The sequence below is a fragment of the Astatotilapia calliptera genome, chromosome 6, assembly GCF_964374335.1.
Source record: "Astatotilapia calliptera chromosome 6, fAstCal68.1, whole genome shotgun sequence".
Taxonomy (NCBI): domain Eukaryota; kingdom Metazoa; phylum Chordata; class Actinopteri; order Cichliformes; family Cichlidae; genus Astatotilapia; species Astatotilapia calliptera.
Genome location: NC_137427.1, coordinates 33409881 through 33423340, shown reverse-complemented (window position 1 = coordinate 33423340; position 13460 = coordinate 33409881). Strand labels below are relative to the sequence as shown.

The 13460-nt window shown below is 41.0% G+C and overlaps 2 protein-coding genes across 2 annotated transcripts; one reads left to right on the top strand and one right to left on the bottom strand.

Annotated features, from left to right (window-relative positions):
- Positions 1-4995: 4995 nt before the first annotated feature.
- On the bottom strand, positions 4996-8425 carry rps19bp1 (ribosomal protein S19 binding protein 1). The gene is made up of 4 exons (XM_026169359.2): positions 8058-8425; positions 6672-6845; positions 6318-6415; positions 4996-5926 (listed from the first exon to the last, which is right to left on the bottom strand). The coding sequence occupies exons 1-4, from the start codon at positions 8110-8112 to the stop codon at positions 5777-5779; spliced, it is 477 nt and encodes a 158-aa protein (XP_026025144.1). The 5' UTR covers positions 8113-8425; the 3' UTR covers positions 4996-5776.
- A 129-nt stretch (positions 8426-8554) lies between these two features.
- On the top strand, positions 8555-13357 carry LOC113024624 (3-mercaptopyruvate sulfurtransferase). The gene is made up of 2 exons (XM_026171818.2): positions 8555-9531; positions 12454-13357. Exons 1-2 carry the CDS (start codon positions 8952-8954, stop codon positions 12750-12752), a joined length of 879 nt encoding a protein of 292 aa, XP_026027603.2. The 5' UTR covers positions 8555-8951; the 3' UTR covers positions 12753-13357.
- Positions 13358-13460: the final 103 nt, after the last annotated feature.

Here is a 13460-nt window from a genome sequence, read left to right as displayed (position 1 = left end):
ATTATGTCACATTTGATACGGCAATGTGAGAAACTAGTATCATGTGAAAACGGTGTGAAAACCCGTGAAAAATAGGTTTTACAGAAGTGATCACACGATGGATGTGTAACAGCAGTAGAATAACACAAGCTGCTGTGTGACTGATAATAACAGTGATCATTGTATCAATAACCCACTAAACTACACAGAGGAGAGGCCAAAACACAAGGGGAACCTAACAGACAAGAAACTAAACAGGGAATACAAAGAACTCAGAGCATAGAATAAATTCAGGACTACCTAATGAACCTTAAATCATCATCATTATAATACATAACAATCACCAAAACACAAGAAAGTCAAAATGCTGGGTCAAATGATCCAGATCCATGACAGCTGCCCTGCCAAACAAAAGAGACTTTGAATTATGGTTCTGTCAGGAAGCTCCTCTTTGGTGCTTTCTGTGACCTGTGACCACGAGAAACATTAGGAGGTGGTCAGAGTAGGCCTTAGCAGGTCTACAGGGCTTTTTTGACTGACCGGGAGACACTCTGTGAGCCTCACACCAAGGACATCAATGGGCTCACTGAGTGTATCACTGACTACATAACCTGCTGCACCGACTCCATTGTTCCAGCTCTCTCTTCACATTGCACCGTTGCCTCTGGTGAATGTCCTGACACCCTTCTCCTACCTATCACTTTCACTCACGAACAGGTTCAGAGGCAAATGAGGAGACTCCAATCATGCAAGTCTGCTGGACCAGACAGGGTGAGTCCCCACGTCTTCAAGGTGCCCCCCAGCTTTGTGGAGTCTTTCAGAAACTGTTCATGTTGAGTCTGAGTCTGCAGAGGGTCCTAGTTCTGAGGAAGACATCATGCCTCGTCCCTGTACCAAAGACGCCACGTCCCAGTGGCCCCCAGGATTCCAAGCCGGTGGCACTGACCTCCCACATCATGAAGACCCTGGAAAAATCATCCTGGACCAGCTCTGACCCGTAGTCAGACCATATCAGCATCAGCTGGATGCATCAGCAGGGGTGATGAGATAGAGTACCGGGCTGTGGTTGACTCCTTCGTCACGTGGTGCAAGCAGAATCCTCTGCAGCTCAACGTGGCAAAACTAAGGAATTGATTGTGGACTTTAGGAAGACCAGGAAACCCTTGACCCGTGTTTCAATCCAGGGGTCGATGTGGACATTGTGGAGGACTATAAATACCTTGGAGTACACATGAACAATAAACTGGACTGGGTTACAAACACCACTGCACTTTATAGGAAAGGCCAGAGTCGTCTCTATTTTTTTTTTCAGTTCAATTCAACTTTATTTATATACCACCAAATCACAAAAATTGCTGAAAGCCAGGTTTTCATTGCGTAACTGTCTTTTTTTTTTTTTTTTTTTTGCCTGTCCCATTTGGTTCTTTAGCCATCAGAATTGTTGTCTGAAGACCAACAAGGATACCCAATGGATTTACTTTGCCAAATGGATCATCGTGGCATTGCCGTATTGGTCCATTTGATCGACCTTTGTTTTTATTATTTATTATATTTTATTTTCAGATGTTACAGACGGGACAGACATGAGTGAGGGATAGGAAAGGGAGAAAGAAAGAGGAAGGAAAGGAAAAACAGAAGGGGAGAGGGACAGTGAGAAAGGGGGGGGGGGGAGAAAAAAAATCTCCTGGATCACCTGTTGAGAGAAGAAGAATAGAAAACAAGCAAAAAAAAACCCCAGGTAGCCACCGGGAGTGAGCCGGTACATACCTGAGTGCCCAGCCCCGGACACCAAGAACCACCAATGCACCGACCCCTGAGGGCATCAGTCACCGGCAGGGAGTGTGGTAAGGGGAGATAGGCCTTGGAGGGCCTGGGAGTTCCCAGAGAGGTGGAGTCTAAGACCCGACCTGACATATAGACACAGACAAACAGGCACACACAGACACAAACATGCATTCCCACCCTCATGCACACATATACAAACACTCAGCACTCACCCAACGTAAGGATTGACATAAATGGACATGTACACACAATCACACTCCCCAAACATACTCTATACCCCGGGTCCAGGTACCCTCGCCCCCAGAGGGGGAAACAGAACCCAGACCCAAGAGATGTTACCCTTCCCCCCGGGGTGGAGGCAAGCAGACCGTCCCAGGCTCCGCAGCAGCAGGTCGTCTCTATTTTCTGAGGTCCTTCAACATCTGTCAGACAATGCTCCGGAGTCTTTTGTGGTCAGTGCTATCCTCTATGTTGTTGCATGCTGAGCACCATGTCAACATTCTTGATATTTATTTATAATCACCTCCGTCAATCCTTGATATTTATTCTTGAGTGATTTGTATATATTGTGCTATTTCTTAAATGTCTTAAATCTGTAACATATAGTATTGTTATATAGTCTAGTCTGGTTCTGTTACTGTTATTTATACTGGAGCAACTGTAACCCACGTAACTTTCTTAGGGATTAATAAAGTTTGCAGATTCTGATTTCTGGAAATCTGACCATCCAAAATGGAAGATATGGACCACAGAGACATCTCTGCAAACTGATGTAACAATGGTTGAAGTTAAGTTTTGGACTCAAATTCAAAATAATGGTAGAATAATGGACCAAAATACTAAACTGTATTTGAAAAGATACTGTGACGTCTTACAATCGCCAGTTAAACCATAAATAAATTTGGTCTGTGATATGGAGTAAAATATTTAAAGTTTGTTTGCAAAAAATACAGATTCTGTGGAGGACTGTATGTCTGGGACCAGCACAGAAGCACAGATGTACTTTTTAGAGATGTTTTAAAAGAAGAAAGACTATGCTATCAGTGCACCCAGGGTTCAGGTGCAAGGCTCATGCAGCTAAATGTTTGACAGAAATAGAGAAAATGTTATTTTATGTCATTTGTTTGACTTTTGTTGTAGAAAGTTAAGATGTTTCGTCGGCATGCAATGTGTCTGGGAGAATACGACGGCCGTGGGCTGAGTTCCTTTAGCCATCAGTATTGTTAACTTTAGCTAGTATACTAGTTTGCTAACATAGCTGATAAGACTAGTGTCAATCTCACTTTGGCCGTACAAATGATAGGTCCTGCATTATACTGATATTATACTTTATATACATTGAACTATAAAATAAAATTTTCTTAAGATGGAAACTACATCAGAGCATTAAACAGGCTGATGTTATTTGGGGTTAGAGGGTCTAAAAGGCTAAAGATGATACAGATGATAAAGACATGACTTCCTTATGAAATATTATGTAATCCTGCAGATTAATTTACTCCAAAATATTGTTTTTGTCAACAAATGTGTAGCATTCATAGCATTATGTCCCATATTAATATAACGTTAAAACACAATGTTAGAAAAATGTTAATGATATAACTATGATGAAATTTAGGGTTCTAAAGTCACTTATGCACACTAGCCAAACAGCCACTGCGAAAAATCACATTAAGAACGTACCAGTGCTTTAGTGTGCCATCATGTCCATGTCTGGGTTGTTCACGTTGTACCCTAAACATTTCTTCGACTCAAGTTTGACTCCTTTTTTCTGAGAAAAGAGGATGTGGTGTTCTGATTTGCCTTGACGACATGAGTAATTAAAAAAACATGAAAAATGGTGGAAACCCTTTAGGTCTATGGTGGCACTCTTTCCCTTAAACAAAAAAGCCCATCTCGAAGGGGAAACAGTTAAGAGCTCACTAAATGAAAGAGCTTTTTTTGGTTAATCTTTAAAAAAAATGTAAAGAGTGAAAATGTCTGTGCTCTTCCCCTCCAAACCTTATTAGTTCACCTTTTAACCTAATAAAAGCAAAATATTACAGTTTTTCTCCATTGGTTTGGCTCATTTCTTGAAACACTTATTTGGTTTCAATACCTCCTTTACCTGATTTCAGAATCAGTATTTGCTTCATCTGACTTCAACAATTTCAACAGAAAACTGCAGTTTACTGTATGATACAATTCTCATTATAATCCTTATTTTGTTGTCTCCCAATCAAATCTATCTAATATTGTAGGTTTTACTGTAACATCTCAGTAAGTCATCAGTATTTCCCACTCCCCTTTCTATCAAATACCCCTGCAGTACTTCCTCATAGGCCTATCACTAGTTTAGAACCACTGGAGTAGTGGCCTGTAGTATATTGAACCTGTGGGGGAGAACATGTAATTGTCTAACTGTAGTATATGATTCTTCTGTATGACTGATTTTACGTTCTTTACTCTATTTTAGAAAATAATGGCATTGGAAGGACATGAGACCCCTCACATCCTGGTGTTCGTGGATAAAGCTGGCTTCAACCTGGCCAAGGGCCGAAAACGTGGCCGATTTTGTGTTCATACAATTTACTACTGTAATGTACATTTTCTTTTTACATATGTATAAAACTTTCTTTGCATGTGAATAATAAATGGTTATAATTTCCTTGGTAGTGTGAGTGCAATCTGTGATGTCAAACCTTGGAGGCTACTCTTTTCTGTTGTATATTGTTGGTCCTCTGCTATAGTGACAAAACATCTAAACATTTTGTATGGCAGTACTCACACAATGCCAAAGGGACGATGCATTTTGGGGGCACTGACTATTCAGATTAGAAAGAAATATAGTTTTGACACATGAGTGAACTGTTTTAGGGGAGATATGAGCTTTTGCAGGTGGACCATGTTGTTGTGATCAACCATCCAGGTTTAGTTTGACAAAAGCACCAAGAATGATGAGAATGTCCAATCTGTGTCGAGAAATGAGCCAAAGCTATTGAGAAGGATCTTTGCCATTTTGGAGACACTGACTGTTTAAATGAGAAAGGGATTTAGATTGAAGCCCGAGTGAACAGTTTTGGAAGAGATATGAGCTTTTGCAGGTGAGCTATAGTGTTGTGCTAAACTGTAAGAGTGTTTTGCCAAATGATCTTAGAGTTTTGAAAATGTAATTTCTGTTTCAAGAAATGAGCCAAACCAGTAGAGAAAGACTGTAATCTGAACTGAACAAGAATAAACCCATGACAGGAGTCATTATTTCATTACTTTAATAAAGCAACAAGTTTGAGGACGACCATATCAAAACACGTGTTTATAGGAGGAATGATGAAAATGATGGAAGCTATTAATTCAAGGTCGTTGCAATAGAAATAACAAACCTTTGTGTTGACTGTGATATTATTTAATAATTGATTAATTAGCAACTAATATCTTTATATCTATCGAGTGTGTCATGCAGCTTTATTCCCAGAATTACAGCTTTTATTGAAAAAATAATTCAATAATCTTAAAAAAAAATAAAAAATTCTAAGAAGTTATCAAAGAAGAAGGGATGAGAAACAGAAATGTATTGTATAAGTCATCCATAAGCCCATAATTTCAGGAATTTGCTCTCTCACACCGCCCTGTAATGGCTCTTGCTAAGCTTATCTGGTTATTAAGCCATGAATATGGTGTTTTTCTTGGCTGTGAATTAAAGGTGAGCTTCATTACGTTTGTAGTTCACAAACAATGAAACAAAGGACTCGCGAGCTATGACTGACACAAGTCATATCTCAGTCATTTCCTGTCTCTTTGTCAATGATTTTTCATACTTTGTCTATGAACTTCAACCTGTGGTTGGTTCAAAATGTACACATTACTCACACAGACACCCTTGAAAGAAAAAAAAGAAAGAAAAAAAAAAAAACCCTGAACCATACAGACACTACATGAACATTAATGAGAACAAAATCTGGTCCAGAAATCCACTTCGATCCTCCAAACGCAGCCCTGGAGCTTCTGCTGTGGGCGCAGTGTCTTTGTGTCTGTTTTATTTCTTTTCCTCCACAGTCCTGCCAAAGTATTCCTTCTGAAACTGCTGGAACTCCTCCTCTGTGAACAAAGACTTTGCCTCTTTGGCCTTCTTCACAGGCCTGTCCGGGTGATTTCTTGACTGCCTCCCTTTATTGTGGTTCACGATCTATGTCAGACAGAAATCAAATCAGCACGTTAGGGCCACCTGTAGACAACAAAAGCAGTTCATCAGTAGCCAGTGATGGCTATGAATCTATTTGGGTTATCAATAATGCAAAAAATAAATAAATAAAATCCTGGGATTTGGATCTTTACTGTACAGTTTATTTTTTGCTGACATTAAAATTGATACCACTGCTGAATCTACGAGCAGGCTGAGAGATACCACCGGATGCCACCAGTGTTTTTGTGGCTGTGAGCAAGCTGCTTTTTTATGTAAATATGACTCTTCTTTTTAAATCCTGCTTAACATTTTGGACTCCAGTGTTTCAAGAAGAGATAAAAGTCACAGACAATGACAGCACTTGTAAAATGTGAGGGACTGATGACCTGGTTACCTTCAGTGTGTCAGAATCTGTTGCTTTACAGCCAGTTGCCATAAAGTATTTGAGGTTCTCACTCAAATGGCTCTTCCCCTGCTTCTTCCTGAACTCCTCTACAATTCAAACCAAAGAACAAGAAATTTAGAGCAACATCAACTAGACTGTAAAAGAGTAACAGAACAATTATTCAGGTTTAAGGTCTTTTTCAGTGGAAGGCTGTACATTTTACAACTGAGTTTAAGACCAATGCTGCCACCTACTGGTCCTTACATAAAAACACAAAAGCCTCTGTACCAATTGTTTTTACTTTTTCACAGATGTCTTTTATTCTAAGCATGAAGAAGACTGAAATACAGCAAGCAGACTGACCCACTGCAGACTTGATCCTCTTGTCTTTAACAGTGGCTTTGCTCTTGCCAGGCCCGAGACGGCCTTGCAGTCTTTTGACCTGCTTGGTAACTCCCTGCCGCTTGGTGCTCACCAGCTCCATCACTGTGGCTGAGCTGGGGGTCTGCTGCTGCTTCTTCTTCACTTTAGTGACATCTGGCAGGAAACACATGGCAAAAAGACACGCACAAAACCCAAAGTAAGCTGCAGACAAGGAAACATGTTCTTTTAAGAGTGTGAATCGATCTTTTTGTCATTCAAAAGCTATACACTAATTATAGCATATCTGAATGGAATCGTGTTGCACTGGCTCACAACATTAATAAAAATTGTAGTAACAAACAGAGCTATAAAAAAATGAATGTGAAATGCATAAAAAACAGCAGTATTGTTAAATTACCAGTGTATTACACTTATAGATAGCAATGGAGTATCACAGCAGCAGGGAGATCAGTCCAAGTGTGGTCCACTCTGTGTGTGTGTGTGTGTAGATGGGAGGGGTATTAAAAAAAAATAGAATTTAGAAGCCTGATGGCTATGAGAAAGAAACTTGGAGAATCTGGCTCTTCTGCTCCAAATACACACTCTTCATCTGAGACAGGAAGTGCAGACATTGCTGTGCTCCCATTACAAGAGAACAAAGCTAGAAACTTAGTGCTGCTGTCCACCTCCTCCACAATGTTATTGATGAGAAGCTGTGTGTGGTACACCAGTCCCCATCAATTGTCTCCACTTGCCGCATGCTTTCATGCTGGGAGATGATTTGTGTTGAATGCGGAACTGAAATGCACATTGTGAGTCCTAAAAGGTGATAATCATTAAGACATGGAACTGTGGACTGTTTTTAGGAACTAGTATAATGGTAAAATTCTTGAAGAATGATGGTACAACTGCATGGTTCAGTGAGGTATTGAAGAGGTCTGTGAGGACATGACCCAGCTGGTCAGCACATTCCTTGAGCACCAGTCCCGAGGCGCTGCTTGGGTACGTCAGTTCTTCTCAGGGTCCTCCTGACATCAGCTGTGCTGAGACCAAGTACCCGCTCACCCGGATGAGGAATTGCTTTCCTCACAGGAATGTTATGTAGGTTGAGGTTAAGCATAGTACCGTTATTCAAATACGTCTTCTTCGGGCTCTACGTTGCTATGGTTTAATGACGACAACGTGAAAACCTCCGAAATAATATTCAAGTAATCAATTTTAGACCTTAAAGCAACATTGTAAACCCCCTCTATTACGGCCTAACTATAACAATGTAAAAAAAACCCCAGATCAGTCACAAGTTATGGTCAGAATTATAATAGCGAGAGCGCTAATATCCAATACTGTTAGCCAACTGGCACAGCAAGCTCAAGAGGCTAAACTGACCTTTAATGTCATTGCTCAGCAGCTCCAGTCCTCTCCTGATCAACGAAGCCGACATCCTGATTCAAGCTACAAACGTTTTCTTCTACTTTCCACAAACTACATCCACAGAAATGTGCTTTTATAACCGGGTAACAACATGTGGTTCCATAAACATCCGGCAAGCTCGCGTGCGTCGGTTAAAAGCAGTCGGCTTGACGATGTAAAATGAACAAAGTTCCTACCTGGATGACCTGTTGTGCTATTTCAATTACTTTAGTTTTAAATTTTTATTCTTCTTATTCTTCTTCTTATTATTATTATTATTATTAGTAGTAGTAGTCAGTGCGCCCCAGGGCAGCTGTGGCTACAACGTAGCTTGCCATCACCAATGTGTGAATGTGTGTGTGAATGTGTGGATGACTGAATGTAGTGTAAAGCGCTTTGGGGTCCTTAGGGACTAAGTAAAGCGCTATACAAATACAGGCCATTTTAGTAGTAGTAGTAGTAGTATCAAAACAGAACTGCCAACTCTCAAATCAAATATGCTACAATATTTGATCTTGTTCAAATATGGAACAAGTGGCTCCAATCCTCTGTTATTTTCACTTCACACGGAGATAGGTTCATAGATTACGTTTTCTGTTGGAGTTGGAAAAATGTGCATGTCTCGCTGCAGACTTATGAATGAGTGTCGGTTCAGACTTTGTCTAAAATGTAGGCTAATGCCATTTTTACTGTGTCCCCCTTTCACTTTTATCAGTGTCAGGTGAGCCGAGGGGCGTGACGGTTTGCATGCGCTCTCTCGCCACCATTAGTACCTTTGCTCACTCGACCGCTCCCGACTTTTGGCTCGGTTTTGTTAAATATTGTGAAACTTAGGTAAACTTTGTAGCCTGTCTGCATCTCCAGTTCACCATGGCTCTCCAAGCCACCGCTCTGGTCACCTCTAAGTGGCTGGCTCAGGCTGTAAAGGTCCAGGGGAAAATGCGGGTCTTGGACACTTCGTGGTATTTGCCCAAACTGCGGAGAAACGCAAAGACCGAGTTCAAGAAGAAGCATGTGCCGGGAGCAGCTTTCTTTGACATTGACCAGTGCTGTGATAAAACCTCTCCTCTGGACCATATGTTGCCGTCAGAGGACTATTTTGCGGAATACGTCGGGAAATTGGGAATAGAAAACGACACGCACGTCGTGGTCTACGATGGCAGCGAGTTCGGGGCGTTCTCGGCGCCCCGCGTGTGGTGGATGTTCCGAGTGTTCGGGCACAGTGCGGTCTCTATGCTCAACGGGGGGCTCAGGAACTGGGAGCTGGAGGGTCGACCTGTGAGTGACCGGTACGTCAGACCCACAGCGACCGAGTTCAAAGCCTCTCTGAACCGCTCGTGGATAAAAACCTATGAGGATATCCTGGATAACCTGGAGACTAAAAAGTTCCAGGTGGTGGATGCCAGGCCCACAGGCAGGTTCAAAGGACTGGACCCTGAACCCAGAGACAGTGAGTAGTCTGCATTAGAGCCTTTATGATGGTTACATGGTTACAGTCCTGTATGCCCCACTCAGGCTGAAGAGATCCATTCTTCTCAGAACTTCATTACATTTTCAGATTACTGACACCCTTATTTCAAATAGCATCCTCAGACTACAGGCACACTGACATGAGGGGGCGTGTACTGTATCTTTATTCTTATTGCCTCTTGATGACAAATGCGTTGATTATGATTAAGATAACTTCACAACTCAGCTATTGTTGGGACACACTTGTGCCAGGATTTCCGGCCTGACTCATGTCCGTGTGTAACTGAAATACTTCTAAAGAACCCAACATTACACTCTTTTCTCTTGGAAAAGATGGTGACATGCATTTTTTTAATAGAATTTTTATCTTGGTCAAAGTGATGACTGAGTGACTCACAGTAACGTCCCACAGTAGCTTTTATTACGTGCATTGTTGATAGTAACTTTTTCATTAAAGGGTTTATAGACAACATTGATGATCTTATTGTGCCTGTTTTTAAGATAAACAGAATGATTGAACCAGTCAACTTGTTTAAGAGTGTTTAAGAATGACTGATCAAAAACTGGTTCGAGGATTGCACCTGGAGGCGGGTATCAATTACCAGTTTGAAATTCTCCAAATGTCTTCCTGTTGTCTGCGCAGATTTGTTTTTCTGGCAGTTGTACACTGCAAAGACTTCAAACTCATGGCAGTGGAGGTGGATAGACACACAAACGTGTCACAATAAGTTATTATTGTTATTAGGGGAGGATATCATGGCCCATGATATTTTATGTTATTGACCCCTGACACTCCTCTCTTTACTAGTGATGGGATAATTAATGAACAAACATGGACAATAATTAGTATCTTATAAAACACAATTACAGTTTGACTCTGACAGTGACGTCAGGGTGACACAGGTATGGGGGGGGGACAAGATAATGGTTTGCTAGTTCCTTGTACATAGAGTTTTATGGAGTTTGCTCTGGGCTTGGATGACTGAACAACACAAACATGAAAAGAGGTCAGGCAGACAGGCCGTACTTGGATAGCCCACATTTTAGCTATAGTCAATGAACCATACACACACACACACACACACACACACACACACACACACACACACACACACACACACACACACACACACACACACACACACACTGCTGTGCCACAGTAGCAGACAAAGTGAATGGTTAAACGTTTAGATGCAGCAATAGTCCAACCTTTGATCTGCTGATGTTTTTAAAGACGGCACTCAGTGAATGGACAAAACAGTGATAAGGTATAGATGTCTTATCCATATACGTCTCACAGTACACACACTGTTTGAGGGTAAAGCTCTGATGTGCTGTTACAGGGCTCCTCTGCAGGCAGAACACTTCTGAAAGCAGTTTGAGCAGTGACCTTTCTGACTGCTCTCTTAAAAAAAAACAAAAAAAACTTCCCTTTTCATTGCATGTGTAAATCCAACCTGGATTTAATTTTGGGGGAAACAAATAAAACTTTCACATGCTAAATCTGCTCTTCTGATTGACTCCCTTGGGAGTATAAGCATCAGTTTTTGTAATGTCTGTTTTCATATCAAACATCGATACAAACACACATATTTGTCTGTGGTAGTAAAAACGTAGCAAATGCGGGTTTCGCTTTCTTTTCCTCAATTCAGAGTTTTGCTTTTGAAACACTGAACCAATTTCCCACTATAACTGATATAGTCAAGACTAAAATACCGCCTGTCCCAGTGTGGTTGTGGTTTATTAACACCTGGCTATTTTTTTTTTTCACATTTAAAATGTGATCTGAAGAAAACCCTTTCTGGGGTTTCGTCCACATGGTCCTTCTGTAGCCAAAAGATCACAGGGTTGAGTCATCAATGATCACATTATGTTCCGTTTTTTTTATCTTATATTTAAGACTGTCATCTTCGGTCATGGACTTTAACAGTCCTCTGACTCATGCCTCTCTACTGATTTATTCAGAGTCGAGTGCAGCTGAGCTGGACCAATATAACTTACGCCTCTTACTCTTTCTGATGCTAGCAGAGTGGAGATGGAAATGCCGTAATAAGAGGCGGTCAATACAAAGGCAGATTATAATGATTTGCTAATCATGTGTACTGTATAACAAGTTATTCAGAAATGGGGATCATAACAGTTTTACTAATGGCACTAAACATGTGTGGTAAAATTATTTGTGATGTAAAAGGTCACTCCAGGATTAGAGACTACATCAAGGAGGGGTGTAGCTAGAAAGGTCTAAAAAGTAAAGCCAAAACAGAAGTGCCGTAAACATGAATTCTTTTTAATGGCTGGCACAACTTCAATAGTAAGCCTTTACCCAGTGATTGTGCAGTGTCATTGGTTTCACAGTTGCTTGCCACATGTGGTTTTAAAACACCACAGTCACAATGATGAAAATGCGTCACAGCGAGACTTCACTTACTAGTCAATGGGTGATGTCATAGTTACTACTTGTTACTTAAAGAAATGACAAGAAAGCTTGTCTAAGAGAGTTTGGGCTGTGTTGAAGAATAAAGGTTGTCTAACCAAATAATGACAAACTGTTTTTGCCTCATATACTGTATTTCCATGTATCTTTGTATGTGTTTCAATAAATTGCTGCACATATTTTCCATTTTCCCTGCAAAATATTTAGAATACAGAGCAACAGCTCAAGAATTTTACTGTAGTCCACATTCAAAGTGTAGAACATAATCCAGACTGAGAAAAACAGAAGGGATCAACACAGGGTTAGCATGACTTAAAAGCCTCACCAAGGCTAATCAAGATCTCTAAAGGTCTTTTTAATTGCATGTTTCTGTGTAACTGCCCATTTCTTAATTAATTAAGAGTACACATTTGCTATTTCAGATTATTTAATCATATTCTGAATGTATCTGCTCTTTCTGATTGACAGACACAGAGCCGGGCCACATCCCTGGCTCCATCAGCATTCCTTTCCATGCCTTCCTGTCACCTTCTGGCCACTTCCTGCCAAAGGAACAACTCCAGGCTCTGTTTGCCCGTGCTGGTGTGGATCTCGACTGCCCGCTTTGTGTCTTATGCGGCTCTGCAGTGACCGCGTGCCACGTGGCACTGGCGGCCCACGAGTGCGGGCACCCGGGGGTGTCGGTGTATGACGGTGGATGGTCGGAGTGGTACACCCGCGCCGTGCCCGAGCACGTCATATCAGATGGGAGAGGGAAACATTTGTGATAACAGGAAGGACCTGTGACCGATGGTTTTAGGCTGGATCACTTGTGCTGTTGTTGCTATTGAAGTTTGGTCATTTGGGATTTGTATGACTTCCTCCTGTGAAGCCACAGCCAGCAGCACGATAGCAAAATTTCCCAGAATGTCCAAAAAGCTCCTGTATTAATAATACACCACTGGGGATTTTTTTTTTTGTTCATCTTTTATATACTGATAGATGATTTGTGATTAAAGTCAACAATATGTGGACACTAAACTGAACTTCTTAACCCCGTCCCACCACCTCAAGTCTCCACCTGTTGGCAGCTCATGGACTCAAAGACACCTACACTTTGTAATCTTGTGTAATCTTTGGTAAAATAAATATGAACATGTTTATCGACGCAGTAACTGATTAAAAAGGACTGAAAATAGACAAAGAGCAGAGTCTCCTTTGTTAGGTTCTTACAATAATGCAGTTTAAACGATGGACTTTTGACTTGTTGACTGATTAGAGCCTAAGGATAGTGATGTTTTTCTGTTTGTTTTTGGGGGGTTTTCCGCTTCCAAAGTCAGATATCCTGAGAAGTTTGTGTCTAAAGAAAAAATAAATTAATATATCATCATGATTGCTACTGTCTCATGTCATGTTACACATTGCCAATTACTGTACAGCATTTTAGAAGACTCTTTTTCTGTGGTGGCTTAAAATGATTTCAGTGATGCAATGTT

Excerpts from the sequence above, each read along its gene's own strand:
- rps19bp1 (XM_026169359.2), bottom strand. The coding sequence starts at position 8,112 with ATGTCGGCTTCGTTGATCAGGAGAGGACTGGAGCTGCTGAGCAATGAC. Across the intron at positions 6,416-6,671 it reads GAGGATCAAGTCTGCAGTGG|AGGAGTTCAGGAAGAAGCAG; the intron begins GTCAGTCTGCTT and ends TTTGAATTGTAG. Across the intron at positions 5,927-6,317 it reads CAGATTCTGACACACTGAAG|ATCGTGAACCACAATAAAGG; the intron begins GTAACCAGGTCA and ends TGTCTGACATAG.
- LOC113024624 (XM_026171818.2), top strand. The coding sequence starts at position 8,952 with ATGGCTCTCCAAGCCACCGCTCTGGTCACCTCTAAGTGGCTGGCTCAG. Across the intron at positions 9,532-12,453 it reads GGACCCTGAACCCAGAGACA|ACACAGAGCCGGGCCACATC; the intron begins GTGAGTAGTCTG and ends TCTGATTGACAG.